We start from the raw sequence: 13725 nt of genomic DNA on the forward strand, positions 1-13725 counted from the left end.
AATATTTACAACATCAATTTACAAAAACAAAGTATCAAAACTGAATTTTCGGTAAATATAAATTTAAACTAAACTACAAAGTAATCATCATACTATTCATATCGAGCTGCTTTTCATTAGTACTTGGTTTGAAATTCTTTTCCTTCACAAATAGTAGGAACTGATGATATGTTTATTTAGCTTGACATTTTAGAGGTGATTGAATAGGCTCTTTGTAAGCTTTCAGTAGTGGAACTAAATATGGGATTTCAGCAGTTAACTAATATAAGTGTTTTCTCCATCATCAGAAAAAGGTCATTGAAAAAGGTTCTATTGAAACCTTGATGTATGAGCATTTACGTTTTGCACAAGGCTTGCTTGAGGTGTTGATCTTTGTGACTTCTATCACCATATGGAATAAAGGCATCATTAGCTAAATAATTCTTTTCTTCCCTATAGCAGTTTTTACTAGGAGAAATATGTTTTGCAGAAAGGAGAAAACAAGGTCCTTCAGATTTCAATGTTTGAATAGCATTTGATTTATATGTTTTTTTTTTCATTAATTTCAAATTCATTAGAAGTGTTTATTGATTGCACAAGTCAGAGAGGTGAACCAACATTTTTGTTAAATTGATTACCTTCATTGTTTAACTATTGACTTCACTTCCAAAATGACACGTGTTTTATATACAAAGTTTAGCTCAAATGAGAAAAGAATTATAAATTTGTGGATATCAATTTAATGTGTTGCTTAATGATGATATTAGTGGGCATTTCATATCCCTCGGCATTTAGTAATGATTGAGTGTTGCTGAAAATGTGATTTCACTAATTTGCTACCATGCTAACAGCTATGTATTATTATCCTAATATATGCAGCTTTTTCCATGATAGTTTGTATTCTCCTTATGATGGTAGGATGAGAAAGTTCCTTCATTGTGTTCCTTCTTCATGGAGAGGAATTGCTGTCTTCTTGAACATTTCTCGTGATAAGCTTTCCTGCAAAGATGATCAGGTTTCTTGTCTCTTCTCTGAGCCATTATTTCCAGCTCTTATCTCATTGTTATCCCCAAAGTTTTGCCCCCAAATCTGGTCCACCTTTCTTCAAAAGATATTTGGGCTCAATACTCCACTTGTCGCACTCTGCCAATACCAGGCCTTTTCCCGATTATTCCCCAAAGAAACCTACCGTCAAGGACTCAAAATTTGTGCATCAAATCTCAAATGCAATAAAATTACGCCGTTCTGAGCCCCTGTCATGTTCTAAAGCCTTATGAGTCCAAATTTAGATCTAATTATTTGATTTGGGTTCTGATGAACATTAAGGGTGAATATACACTTGTTTTGGATTTCTTTGAGTGGGCATGCTTGCATAGAGACCCAACACTCAAAGCCCGTTGCATTGTTTTCCAAATTGACGCAGCTTCTAAAGATTTAAAAATGGCTCATCAACTTATTCATGACTTTTGGTCAAAACCTGATTTGGATATTGATCTATCATTCAGTTACATCCTTGACCGTTTAATTTACACTTACAAGGATTGGGGTTCAGATCCCAAAGTGTTTTATGTTTTTTTTCAAGTTCTTGTTGAACTCGGGTTGCTTGATGAAGGGAATAAGCTCTTTGACAAAATTTTGAATTATGGATTGATTATCTCTGTTGATTCTTTAAACATATATCTTAGCAAATTAAGAGACCGTCTTGGTGGCTTTTGGAGAGCTGTAAAAGTTTTCTTTGAACTTCCTGATGTTGGCAGTTGTTGGAACACAGCGTCATACAACATTATCATTCACTCCCTCTGTAAATTAGGGATAATAAAAGAAGCCCACCATTTACTCTTGCAGTTGGAGTTGAGGGGCTGTTTTCCTGATGTTGTAACATACAGCACCATAATTGATTAATATTGCCATAGAGGAGGCTGCAAATGGTGTTAAGGATAATTGACGAAATGCAAAGTAAAGCATTAAAGCCCAACCATTATACCTATAGGCTACAGCAGCGTAATATATCTACTGTGCGAGATTGGTAAGGTAGTTCAAGCAGAGGAGGCTTTGAGAGAGATGTTGAACCAGGGAATACTCTCTGATAGTGTGGTATACACAACTCTCATAGATGGTTTCTGTAAGCTAGGGAATATTGCTTTTGCGTACAAGTTGTTAAATGAGATGCAGGGTTGAAAAATTATCCCTGATTTATTAACTTATACCTCTATAATCTGTGGGTTATGGCGAACTGGAAAGATGACAGAAGCTTGTAATGTCTTTCAAGAAATACTTGGAAGAGGGTTGGAACCTGATGAATTTACATACACAGCACTTATTGATGGTTATTGCAAGGCAGGTGAAATGAAAAAGGCCTTCTCCCTCTATAATCTGATGGTGCAAATGGGGCTTATACCAAATGTTGCGACTTATACTGCAAAAATACAACAGAGAAAAACACATAACTCAAAAATTAAAAACGTAAAAAAAAATCTGACCAGTTTATACGAATGGTTAATTAATTTCCGAAAAATATTATCCTATTGCGGGCAATAAGAAAGTTCGGAACAAATCTAAATATTATCCAGACAAAAAAAAATAACTACTGAAAAGTTATTCAGAAATTATTAGAAATAAAAAATTCTCCATATTTCAATGTCGGATAATTGACCCTAGGCACTTACGCTGCATCAAGATAAATAAACGACAAAACAAAAACAAAAAAGTGCTTCCCCTAAATATTAAAACCGTGGAACAATAGAGATAATTCATTAGCTTAATCAAATTGGATCTCTCTTACAAAAACCTAAAATGAAGGTAAAAGTTGTGTGCAGGAAGTTGTATGACTACGTCCAATACGATCTCAAAGAAATAGCTTTCCCTTCTTTATTGCCCGATCCTCCCCACAACAAAAAGCGCCGCAAATTGACTTGGCACGAGCGCTTCTTGGTACTTCTCTTTTCCAATTTCTCTTCCGCAGTAAGAGTTTTGTTTGCTTATTTATTTCTGGGTTTTAATGATGAATGCTGTTAGATTCTGGGTTTCCCCCCTTCCTTTATATAATTGTATTTTTTTGATGGTTTATGTGATGGAGAAGCTATATTAGTACTGGATTGTAGTTCAGATATTACTGCCAGTTTAAAGAGCATGGCTCTTTCATTTCTCTATCATAGTAAAATAGTGAGCTTGGTTTGCAAATTAACCCGGTACTTGTTAAAATGTTGTTGTGAAAATATTTAATGTCAGATTCTCTGAAAATATTCCTTCTATCGAAAACAAACCCATATAATGGGAAATCATAAATGAGCCCTATGCAGGGGTTCCATAAAATTGAGAGAATTTTGAGACTGAACCGAAAACTTGTCCTTTTTATCCCACATTCAACTCTTACGAAAAAATAAAAACAATGCAGGGAAAGTAGAAAATTTTCAAACAGTTTATTATGCCTATTATTAAGTGCAGGTGCTCTACTAACAAATTTCATCTCTCCATGTAAGATCTTGGTCACAGACCTAAGACTTCATATTTCTCATGCACTGAAAACCAGTTAAATTATATTAAATAGGCATAAAGCTGGGGAACTTTAAACAGGCCTCGTTGAGATTCCAAGCAATGCATTTCACAAGGTTCATTAGTTTTCCCTATTCAAGAGCGTACTCCATTGATCATCGATGAAAGCCCACATGTCGGCTTTCGTTATTGAAGTTATCATGAAATACCTATATCAACTATAACTTCTTTATTTAGCCTGGAGGCCAGTTCATTTGGCGCCCTCCAAGGAGGTGGACATGAATGTGATACACAGATTGACCTGCAATAAAACACAACGTACTATATGAATAACGTTCTAAGCTCCATTCCACTAGTCTACAAATAGAAATGAATATTAATGTTTCTCAATTAAATAAAATATACAAGAGAAAGAATACAAACATCCTTTAGGGCCATCATTGATCACAATCCTGAATCCATCTTCCAGCCCTTCCTGTTTTGCAACAAGCTTTGCAGTATAAAGAAGGCAGCCAAGGATTTCACAGTGCCTCTCCTCAGCCTACAAAAGAGAACTCACAACCATAAAAATAGATCAAGGAATTATCAGCTTCATATTCCTATTTATTTTATTTTAATACGATGATTAGGGCCTACAGTTGTATAACCAGCAAATATCACTCCTAGGTACCACTAGCATATACCCGGTCCAAAAAACAAATCTCATCCCCGCCACCCTTTGTGTTTACCACGGGCACAATAATATCCTCTTAACTAATTCTTATAATGGGAAATCCTAAAACAAAAAGGTTCTCTTTTTCAGTTCAGTATTTGGCTAGATAGGAGGCTCTATTAAGCCAGACTCAATAGCCCGCTTCAGCCAGGTCAGATTTCCAGAGATAAATTGGAATTCTGGTTTGGCAAATGGGTGGTAACATACTAGTTTTATCAAATGACAAACACAAAACCCTCAAACAGAAAGAATAAGAACACAAGTAAACCAAGCTCCTCGTTCTACAACAAAGTTTCAGAAGCAGATTGGGAGAAATAAAAGCGCCCAAATAGTAGGTGACAACATAACTGCAATAAAATTACAACCTAGGTTACAAAATGAAAGGAAACCCGTTCCTGGATAAGATGACAAAAGAAGGCACCTCAATCTTTCAGCAACAAAAGAAGCAAGCACATTTGTGGTCTAATCAATCACATATACAAGAAGCAAGAAGTGCAGTGGATGAAAACTTTGAAACCTGAGATTATTTGTTTTATGGTCTGACCGAAATTGTAATCTCCACAGTGAAGGTTAGAATATCATTCACAAATCTCAAAATAAGTAGAAATATCATTCACAAATCTGAAAATAAGTAGAAATCACAACTATGTATGGTGGAAGATTGCACCAAAGTTGCAGCAGACTTTTGTCTTGTCACATTTCAGTAGGAATAATTATGCTTGTATATATTTTCTTCCAACTTTAATAGGCAATATGCATATTTCCTTATGGTCCGATGGCTATTGTTGGATACTCAAATATTGAGAATTAGAGTCAAGCCTTTTCTTTTCCTCTTTTTTTTTTTTTTTTGTGCCAATTACCTTACAGAAAAGCACACCTAGATGCAGCAAGCATACGGGAGATAAAATAATCTGGCCTAAAGAGGATCTGAGGCACTTCTATTGTCTGATATTAAAGTGCTACATCTAGGTGCACTCCTTAATAACACTACAGAAAACCAACTAAAAATCAAACCCAAATTTGTCTAAACTGATTTAACAAAAAAGAAAAGGAACTACTCAAATATATTTTGGTCACCCTTTTTTTTTTGTTAATTTAGTACTCTTGTTAGCTCAATTTCATTTTGTGATCAGTCTGTTAAAATGCTTTAGTAACCAAACGAGAATACTGATGTGATCTTTTGATTGATATAATAACAATGTTAACCCCTAAAATTTTACACAATCTATCAATTTAGGCCTAAAAATTTTAATAAATTTATCCTTCAATGTTTACATACTTTGTCAATTTCATAATAATCTAAAAATTCAAAATAAATTATAATTATTCAAAAATTTCAAATTAAAAATATATAAAAATTTCAAATAAATATTCAGAAATATAAAAGCAAATATATGTTACAAAAATAAAAATAAAATAAAAAATGTGTTTTTTATTGTTCAGGTCATGTTTGGATTGAATTTAAATTTGATTAAATTATAATTATTCAAAAATTTCAAATTAAAAATATGTAAAATTTCAAATATATATTCAGAAATATAAAAGCAAATATATGTTACAAAAATAAAAATAAAATAAAAAATGTGTTTTTTATTGTTCGGGTCATGTTTGGATTAAATTTAAATTTGAATAAATTATAATTATTCAAAAATTTCAAATATATATTCAGAAATATAAAAGCAAATATATGTTACAAAAATAAAAATAAAATAAAAAATGTATTTTTTATTGTTCGGGTCATGTTTGGATTGAATTTAAATTTGATGTTTTCTATATATTATCATTTCATTTTGTTTCATTTTACATTTTATTGTTTACTAATATTATTACCATTATTTAGATATTAATATCTACAAAAAAGAAAAGGAGAATGTTTACAGAATTATAAATTATAAATATACATTTGTCTGCGGTTGAAAGGGAGAAATCTTTATTTTAGAAACACTAATTGGCCAAAGAAGTTGACAATTGGGGTACGGTTTTTTTTTTCTTTTTTTGGTGCGGGAAGTAATATTGTTCAAAATAAAGAGAAAAAAGGGTGCAGAGAAAGTTTATCAAAGAAGAAAATAGAGTTTGATCTTCAAAAAGATTCTCAGTAACTCACCGCCACCAAACCAATACTCTCACTTAACACCGTCGCTGACTACCATTTTCACTCTGGTGCTCAAATACCCACATCACCCTCAACTCCCCATTACCCATCAAACACTCACTGTCTTGCTCATGCTTTTTGTAGCTTTTTTGTAACGCTATTCTTGTAAGTACAAATTAGAATTAAGATGGTACTCCCTCCATAACATAAACTGTGGAAAGTTAAGTTTTATAGGCTTTCTTATCAAAACTTACTACTTTATTGCAAATTATAAAAGAGCAAAATTATAAATATATATATGGCCAAAAGAATTTTAATTGAGTTGGGAGTAATTTCAAATAAGAATGATAATTTAATTTAATTCAATAAAGACTTGGATACTTTTGTTCAACATCAAAAAGTTTCACAAAATAAAACAAGACTAGGACAAAATTTATGGGAAAAAGTAGAGATTCTAAACAGACCTGTTAATATTGTACACGACACAAGAAAAATAGCTAAAATACAATATTACACAAGCACAAAAGCATATCAAAATCAATATAACACCAATTATTTTAAAATGTCAAAACTTATAATAAATACATGACACCTTAAACATGATTATGACATAGAAAACAAATGAACAAGCCTTGGATACACAAATTGCAAATTCTAACACTAAATTATTTCATCGGACATCTTTGAACCTTATGTTTTTTTCATTACACACCTTACAAGTGTTTTAGTGATTGTAATAAGTTGATGGATTGAAATAACTTGGTGATGAGCTTTTTAATTCTAGATCGATGACATACTTTCTGTTCATTGGGAAGGTCATCTATTTTGACTCAAGGAAGGAGGGGTACATGCAATTTAACTCTAAAGACAATTTCTTCCAACAAGGATGAATAATGGATATTGCTTTAAGGTTTTATTAGGGTTTTTCATTGTACGGATATATTTAGAAGCTCAATTGATCTCATGGATTTATGGCCTATACCTATCAATACTTGCTTATCAAGTTTTAAGGTTTTCCTCAGCATTGATGTTCTTTCAGTTCCCCACCTTCTTATAACCATTAATACTCTCTTAGTCTCTACCACCAGAATTTCTCGATACAATTTCCATTTAATTTCACTCCCATTTTCCTTCTCTTTCTTTTCCTTATACAGCATCAAGAGTGAGCAAAACACAAAAGGCAAATCAAATTGACAAAACTTGAGCAGCATTCTTTTAACAATACTCCATACCTTTTTTCCAAATTAATACCCAGCCATAATTGTAGTTTCCTCTATGATAGAGGGCATAAATGTTTACTGCTCAGTTAGTCGTGAGGACAAGAAAAATTGTACCTTAGACAAACCAGTTAGGCCATCCTTTGATTTTGGAATAATTAAAATGTGCGTAGGAGCCTGGGGAGCTATGTCCCTAAAAGCTAAGACCTACAAACAAAAAAAAAGGCAAACAAACATAATGTTAGCGCAAATTAATGTCAAATAAACTTAAACCTAGCAGAAAAGAATTAACATATTAACCTAAAGAAACAGCAAGAATATATTCATGTGAACCTGCCCCCAAACAGATAAATAAAGCTAGGTCATTCTCACCGGTCAAAAAAAAAAAAAACTTGATCATTCTCGCATGCAACTGACGAGGTGAATGCATGATTCATACAGAAAACAAAAACATAAATTAACATTCACAAATAGAAATCGAACTAAGAGGTTAAAAAAGTAAAACTTTCAACTTCAGATTATAGTTTTGCAAACATAAACTATAATCATAGCTGAAGATTTTCATGCTTCTCTTGTTAATCAAATATCAGATATCAGCTAGTGTTAAAGAAAGGATAACACATTATCTTTGATTGTCACCTATTTAACTGCTCAACATGCCAAAAGCCCAATCCAGCCTGACAAGAAGCTACAGAGAAATGAAAGGGCCTAACATCAAGCCTAACGCAAAACTAAAGGCTATTTCTTAGCAAAGTAACATGAGAAAACGTTGATCCATATTTGGAGATCAACCAAATCCAAACCAACCAAATTGACTAGGAAAAATTAAAAACCCTAACCCAAAACTGACACAAAAGTCGATCAAAGATTATTCAAACTCAAGGAACCTTTCCAAGTGCTACATAATTCTAAGCAACAGACTAAAAAGACAAAGAAAGTTACAAAAATATGAACAAATGAAAGAAGATAAGATTCACTTGATAGTTCCAAATAAAGTAGTTTCTGAAGAGTCCAAGACTGAGTACGATAACAAACTGTTGATGACCTTCTCATCCAGATCCATATGGAATTAATCACAATTCAATAAAAATATTTGTAAAATATACCAAAGAGCTTAAGTTATGTTCTGGCATCTCCAAATTTCATCTAAAAATAATCAATGAAATACTGTGCAGAGACCAAAATATTGATTATATGTTTTTACTTATAAAATGGATAAGACAAAAAATGTATACATTGAATACTGAGATGCTAAAATAGTTCATACCATCATTTATCATCAATAATAACATTTGAAGAAAAGAACAATTAAGGCCATATTTCTTTTGTTACCAATAAAATATCTTTTACTAGAAAGTCATTTATCTCTTCACTAAAAAAGGGAGAAAAAAAGAAAAATGAAGATACCAAAAAGGTGTAAAGTACATGTGTCAGAAAGATGAAGCTGTAAAAGGGTTGTTGTAAAGAGCAGAAATGCATCACATTACAGAAGAGAAGATCCATAACACGTTTGACAAAGGAGAGACAATTTGAGAAGGTTGGTCGGTATTAAAAATGGACAAAGTGTTTGGCTAGTAAAATAGAAAGGCTTGTTGTAAAATCTTCACCAGGAGTGATAGCTTTAAAGCTTTAGGCCAATAGAAGCAAAATTCAAAGCTAATTAAAATTTTCTTCAGTGCAACAGTGAGTACTGATATTTCTTTGTTACGAAAGAATAAAATAATAAGGATTTTTCATTAAGGCAGCAATAAACAGCATCACATACATCAACTTCAAAACATCATACCAAACAATCCCCTAGCTGCTAATCCACACACCCTCCACAGCTTCAATATAGTTACATACAATATCTTTACCTGATTCAAACCACCAACTCAAGCTTTGTTACATACAATACCTCTACCTGATTCAGCTCACCTAATCAAGCTTTATACATCAGGTCTCTAATTTTAATTGCGCATCTGCGGACATATTCCTGATTTTGCTAATGCCAACAACATTTGCATTTGTTCAATTTGGAATGGATCTTCCAAAGTTTCAGCTAGCATTCCTGAAAGCTACTTTAATCTATCAATGAGTGGCCTTCACCAGTTTTCATCATCAAAATGATCTAAAATTTTAAACGTGGTCCACTTAACTGCTCTTGGAAGTGATAACCTCTTCCCATTAACAATTATGAAGCCAATTGCATTCTTTCTAACTCTTACTTGAACATGAAAATACTTCCCTTCAAATGCTAACCTTACCTAATACATCTGCTATCTCATTTCCCTGAAAACATTTGACCAGCTGACTGATCCAATTAATGAACCTAATAATTTCAAGGCATAAGGCCACTTCCAAGTTCATTTCTTAGAATCCATCCTCTTAAATACACTAAGCATCCCTCAAAATTCCAACAAATTCTCATCTGTTACCCTTAGCAAGACCTCTAGTGAAAATAAATTTTAAAAAAAGACACAGCCCTTTATATAGGCAGCTCTTAAGAAAAACAAAAGGACCACTACTCTCTCATTCTAACTTAGAATGTGCTACCCCACAAGTCTCCATGCATTACTTTAGGCCAATAACGGGCTACTTGTCAAAATGCACAAGGACGACGTAGCTTTCCAACTTATAAGGGCAGGGGGTGTCTGCATTTCTATCCATTTTAAGATAAAAACTGAAAAGGTCAAAAGTAGTGTTTTTTGAATTGTTAAAAGCCAAACCAAGTTCTAGGTCGCGACCAGAATTTGGTCGAGGGAAATTTGTTTTAAGAAACAAATAGAATATATATATAATGAGCATCACCTGTTGTAAGAATTAAGCCATAGTTCAAGAAGGAAAAAAAAAGGGCCTGATTTCTAAAAGATCTTTCCAGCGTACAAATAAGCAGTGACTGAATCCGCAGAATTTAAAATCAGAAGTAAAAAGAAAAAGAAAAAAGATCAGCACCTTATCATCTTCATACACCACGGTAGCTGGGATTTCCTTGTTGATGATTTTGTCAAATCTGTAAAAAAAGAGAGTAAATGAGAAGGAATGATCCCAGTAATTCACATCGAAGTGAAAAGGGAAGGAACATTTACTGTCGAAAATTATTCTAAAAAAAAAAAGAATTCTTTTTTTTCTAAAAGAAGAAATTGATTAATAGAAAGAGAAGGAGAAACATAGGGCTGGGCTAACATGGTAGGAGAATCAGAGGGTGCAGCAGCAAGGGCAGCTTCTTTCTCCGAAGCCATGAGGGAAGATGCCGGAGGCAAACGGGTTAAGTGAGAACTCAAAACAGACAATCGGCTCTTCTGTGTTTCATCACTCATCTATAAATATAATCACTAACCCTAGTTTCTTGCCTTTTTGCATCAGGTGAAAAATTTATATAAAAATTATATTTAATATAAAATTAGGTAAATCGCATAAATAGTCATCCAGATACCAAAATTTTTTTATTTTAGGCACTTAAAATAAAAAGTTTACAATTTAAGCATCCATCTTACATATTTCGATCATTTGGCCACCCACTTAAAATTATAAATGGCAAGCTAACGTTGCAGTTAAAAATTTAATATGATAATAAATTTAGCTCTTAACTTTTACATATTAAATCGATTTAGTTATAATTTTAAAAATTAATCCTCAAAATTTACAAATATTCTAAATTTGATCTTAATCCTAAAAAATTAAAAATAAAAAAACATTGAATATGTTAAAATATATAAAAAAAATATGATCGTTGACAAAAATATATAAAAATACAAAAATATTTTCAAAAAATATAATAATAAATATTAATATTAATATTAAATAAAAATAATTATATTAATATTAATTTTAAAAAAAACTTCCCACCCCACTACCCACATAATCATAAAGCTTTGTATGTATATAATTACATTAATTTAGTATCTATATAATTTATTATTGTTTTACTTTTTCTTTGTGTGGCTCCGGCCATAAGCACTACTTGAAAGCTAACTCTACTCTCTATTGACCAGAATATGATGATTTAATGAAATGTTAATGGATGTGAGAAACAAGAGGCCAGGCAAAGACCTATAACTGTTAAGCATGCTTTCAACGAGGCATTAGAGGAAGCCAGTATACTTGATTAGAGGAAACGAGGCATTAAACCTATAACTGTTAAGGATGCTTTCAACGAGGGTATATTACATGGCTAATAATTCAGGGGCAAGAGATTTGGTCAAGGAAAGCTTGGACCGCTTCGTAGCTACTGCAGATTGGATCGAGTTATTTTTGAATTTGCTGGTAGGATTCTTGATTTAGGTGGTGTTAAATCATAACCCAATATTCATGGACACATATGGCATAAAGAAATGAAATCTTAGAAGAAACTTTCGTTTCGATGCCTGTTGATTTGAAGAATTTGATCTGAATTTCAATTAAGTTAAAAATATTAAAAAATATTTTTTTATGAAAATAATACATAAACTTTTAATAAATATATTTTTATATTATTATTTCACTAATCACCAATGTAATCCGAGTTTGCTGATTGCCAAGTCCATCTGTAGTGAGTAGAACCAACAAGGGGCAAGGGCCAATCAAGGCTGTTTTTTTTTTCATTTAATCCACATATTTAATGTATCATGTCAATTTTTTCAATTGTGTGAAGCTCGGGGAGAAAAAGAGCATTTATCTGGCTTATCCACAACGAGAGTGCAAAGAAATAGCAATGGCTCTCCTTAGCTTTAATCCACTTCACTGTCTCCTGTCTACACCGGTTTCTTCTTGCACAACATCCTTGCCCATTGCTGTTTTACCAAGTAAGTCACGTTTATCTTAACTTGGTGTTCATTGGGGATTTTGATCGAACACCTCTCGGCATTGTGATCTCTTCGATAACTCGTTGTAACGTAAACTTCTCTTTTATCTTGTTTGAAAAGTTTTGCTACTGGTTGTCAGTGTCCAGGTTGCGTTTAAAACTCATTAATCATCCTCAATCAAAATGTTCAGTTGGTAGACAAATTGTACCCAACAAAAAAAGGTTGGCGATGAAGGTACAAGCATCGTCTGCGAGTACCGATAGCGAGGCACAGCTTCCAGAAGAAACAAAGAAGGAAGCTTTGCCGGTTGAACAACTTCCTCTGGAGTCCAAGATGCAGCAGATGACGGAACAGAAGATGAAGATGAAGCTGGCAAAGAAAATAAGACTTCGTAGAAAGCGACTTGTTCGCAAGAGGAAGATGAGAAAGAAGGGACGATGGCCACCTTCCAAGATGAAAAAATTGAAGAATGTGTGACCTTAGCAGGTCTCCTACTGACCTTTTTGCTTAATTTCTTGTTTCTATTTGCTGAACTGAATCTCCTGTTATTCAATCCGTTTTGGTATTTTGAAAGGGATATGGCGTAGGCTTTAGTCCACAGTTGTATCTCTTTGTTCCATTTGTTAGACAAAAATGTCCCAAATAGTATACCTGCTTGATTTTGAGATTTCTTTGTTCCATTGGTATGTGTGTTGGGTTAATTTGGTTCTTAAATGCATATGATGGTTAATCTTGTGATGTTACTGAGAGTATACATGCAACATTTCAACTTGATTAGAACATGCTATTTTACAGACCTTTTCTGCTGCTTAAGATTCATTCATTTGGGTAATTGAAAACTGAATTTTGGAATGGATACATGTCATATGTCATCAAACTTAGGAGACACATATGGCTTTGAATTTGTTTGCTGCATTAGCTGTGACTGTGATAATAAATAGCTCTTCAATTATGCTTTGAGGTCAAAGTATGGAGACCTTTATACTACATTAGTCCCTGTGCGTTGGCTGATCCTTTTTGTTGGTTACGTACATGAAGTAGTTTTTAACAGAAAAAGTAAATGAAATTTTTAATAGAAGAATCTGTTTGCTTTTTTATCTAACCTATAGAAATTAATTTACTCATTTTTTTCAGTAAAAGGAGCATGCAATTCTACTCATCATCCCTTCACCTTTCTCTTTTGTCTTTTATTACTTTTCCTTTGTTATTTGGACCATGGCTGAGTTTTTGCTTGATTGCTTTTAACTTGATGATTATGGACTATACGATTGTTAGCTAGAATAATTAAGAACCCTAATTTGAGATTATTGGTACTTTGCTAAGGGTGCTTGTTGCAATATAAGGTTTATTCATTCAAGTGTTATTCATGTTTAATACTTGTTATTTCTTGATCAACATTAGTGGGTAATCGAGTTAATTGCTAATTCTGAAAAGGTTGCGATGAATGGACATAAAACTTAAATGATGCAT

General features: G+C 32.8%; 2 protein-coding genes and 1 pseudogene across 3 annotated transcripts; 2 read left to right on the top strand and 1 right to left on the bottom strand.

Moving 5' to 3' along the window:
• Positions 1 to 117: 117 nt before the first annotated feature.
• On the top strand, positions 118 to 2517 carry LOC107935513 (pentatricopeptide repeat-containing protein At1g05670, mitochondrial-like; annotated as a pseudogene).
• LOC107935486 (50S ribosomal protein 5 alpha, chloroplastic) lies at positions 2458 to 12922 on the top strand. 2 transcript variants are annotated; one of them, XM_016868105.2, is made up of 4 exons: positions 2458 to 2910; positions 11467 to 11737; positions 12105 to 12255; positions 12446 to 12922. In XM_016868105.2, the coding sequence occupies exons 2-4, from the start codon at positions 11618 to 11620 to the stop codon at positions 12730 to 12732; spliced, it is 558 nt and encodes a 185-aa protein (XP_016723594.1). In that variant the 5' UTR covers positions 2458 to 2910; positions 11467 to 11617; the 3' UTR covers positions 12733 to 12922. The 2 variants fall into 2 exon arrangements, with proteins under 2 accessions (XP_016723594.1, XP_016723593.1); XM_016868104.2 differs by having other exon boundaries at positions 2480 to 2910; positions 12395 to 12922.
• Positions 3380 to 10968, bottom strand: LOC107935518 (14 kDa zinc-binding protein). Its single transcript, XM_041109808.1, has 5 exons — positions 10658 to 10968; positions 10427 to 10484; positions 7610 to 7699; positions 3895 to 4012; positions 3380 to 3772 (listed from the first exon to the last, which is right to left on the bottom strand). Exons 1-5 carry the CDS (start codon positions 10789 to 10791, stop codon positions 3705 to 3707), a joined length of 468 nt encoding a protein of 155 aa, XP_040965742.1. The 5' UTR covers positions 10792 to 10968; the 3' UTR covers positions 3380 to 3704.
• Positions 12923 to 13725: the final 803 nt, after the last annotated feature.

The sequence above is a fragment of the Gossypium hirsutum genome, chromosome D13, assembly GCF_007990345.1.
Source record: "Gossypium hirsutum isolate 1008001.06 chromosome D13, Gossypium_hirsutum_v2.1, whole genome shotgun sequence".
NCBI classification, from domain to species: domain Eukaryota; kingdom Viridiplantae; phylum Streptophyta; class Magnoliopsida; order Malvales; family Malvaceae; genus Gossypium; species Gossypium hirsutum.

Bases quoted from the DNA above. Each gene is read 5' to 3' on its own strand.
- LOC107935486 (XM_016868104.2), top strand. From the start codon at position 11,618: ATGCTTTCAACGAGGGTATATTACATGGCTAATAATTCAGGGGCAAGA. The intron at 11,738-12,104 runs GTAGGATTCTTG...AATTGTGTGAAG, and splicing joins AGTTATTTTTGAATTTGCTG to CTCGGGGAGAAAAAGAGCAT. The intron at 12,256-12,394 runs GTAAGTCACGTT...ACTGGTTGTCAG, and splicing joins GCCCATTGCTGTTTTACCAA to TGTCCAGGTTGCGTTTAAAA.
- LOC107935518 (XM_041109808.1), bottom strand. From the start codon at position 10,791: ATGAGTGATGAAACACAGAAGAGCCGATTGTCTGTTTTGAGTTCTCAC. The intron at 4,013-7,609 runs GTACAATTTTTC...TCTCTTTTGTAG, and splicing joins GCCTAACTGGTTTGTCTAAG to GCTGAGGAGAGGCACTGTGA. The intron at 3,773-3,894 runs GTTTGTATTCTT...GTTTTATTGCAG, and splicing joins CAATGATGGCCCTAAAGGAT to GTCAATCTGTGTATCACATT.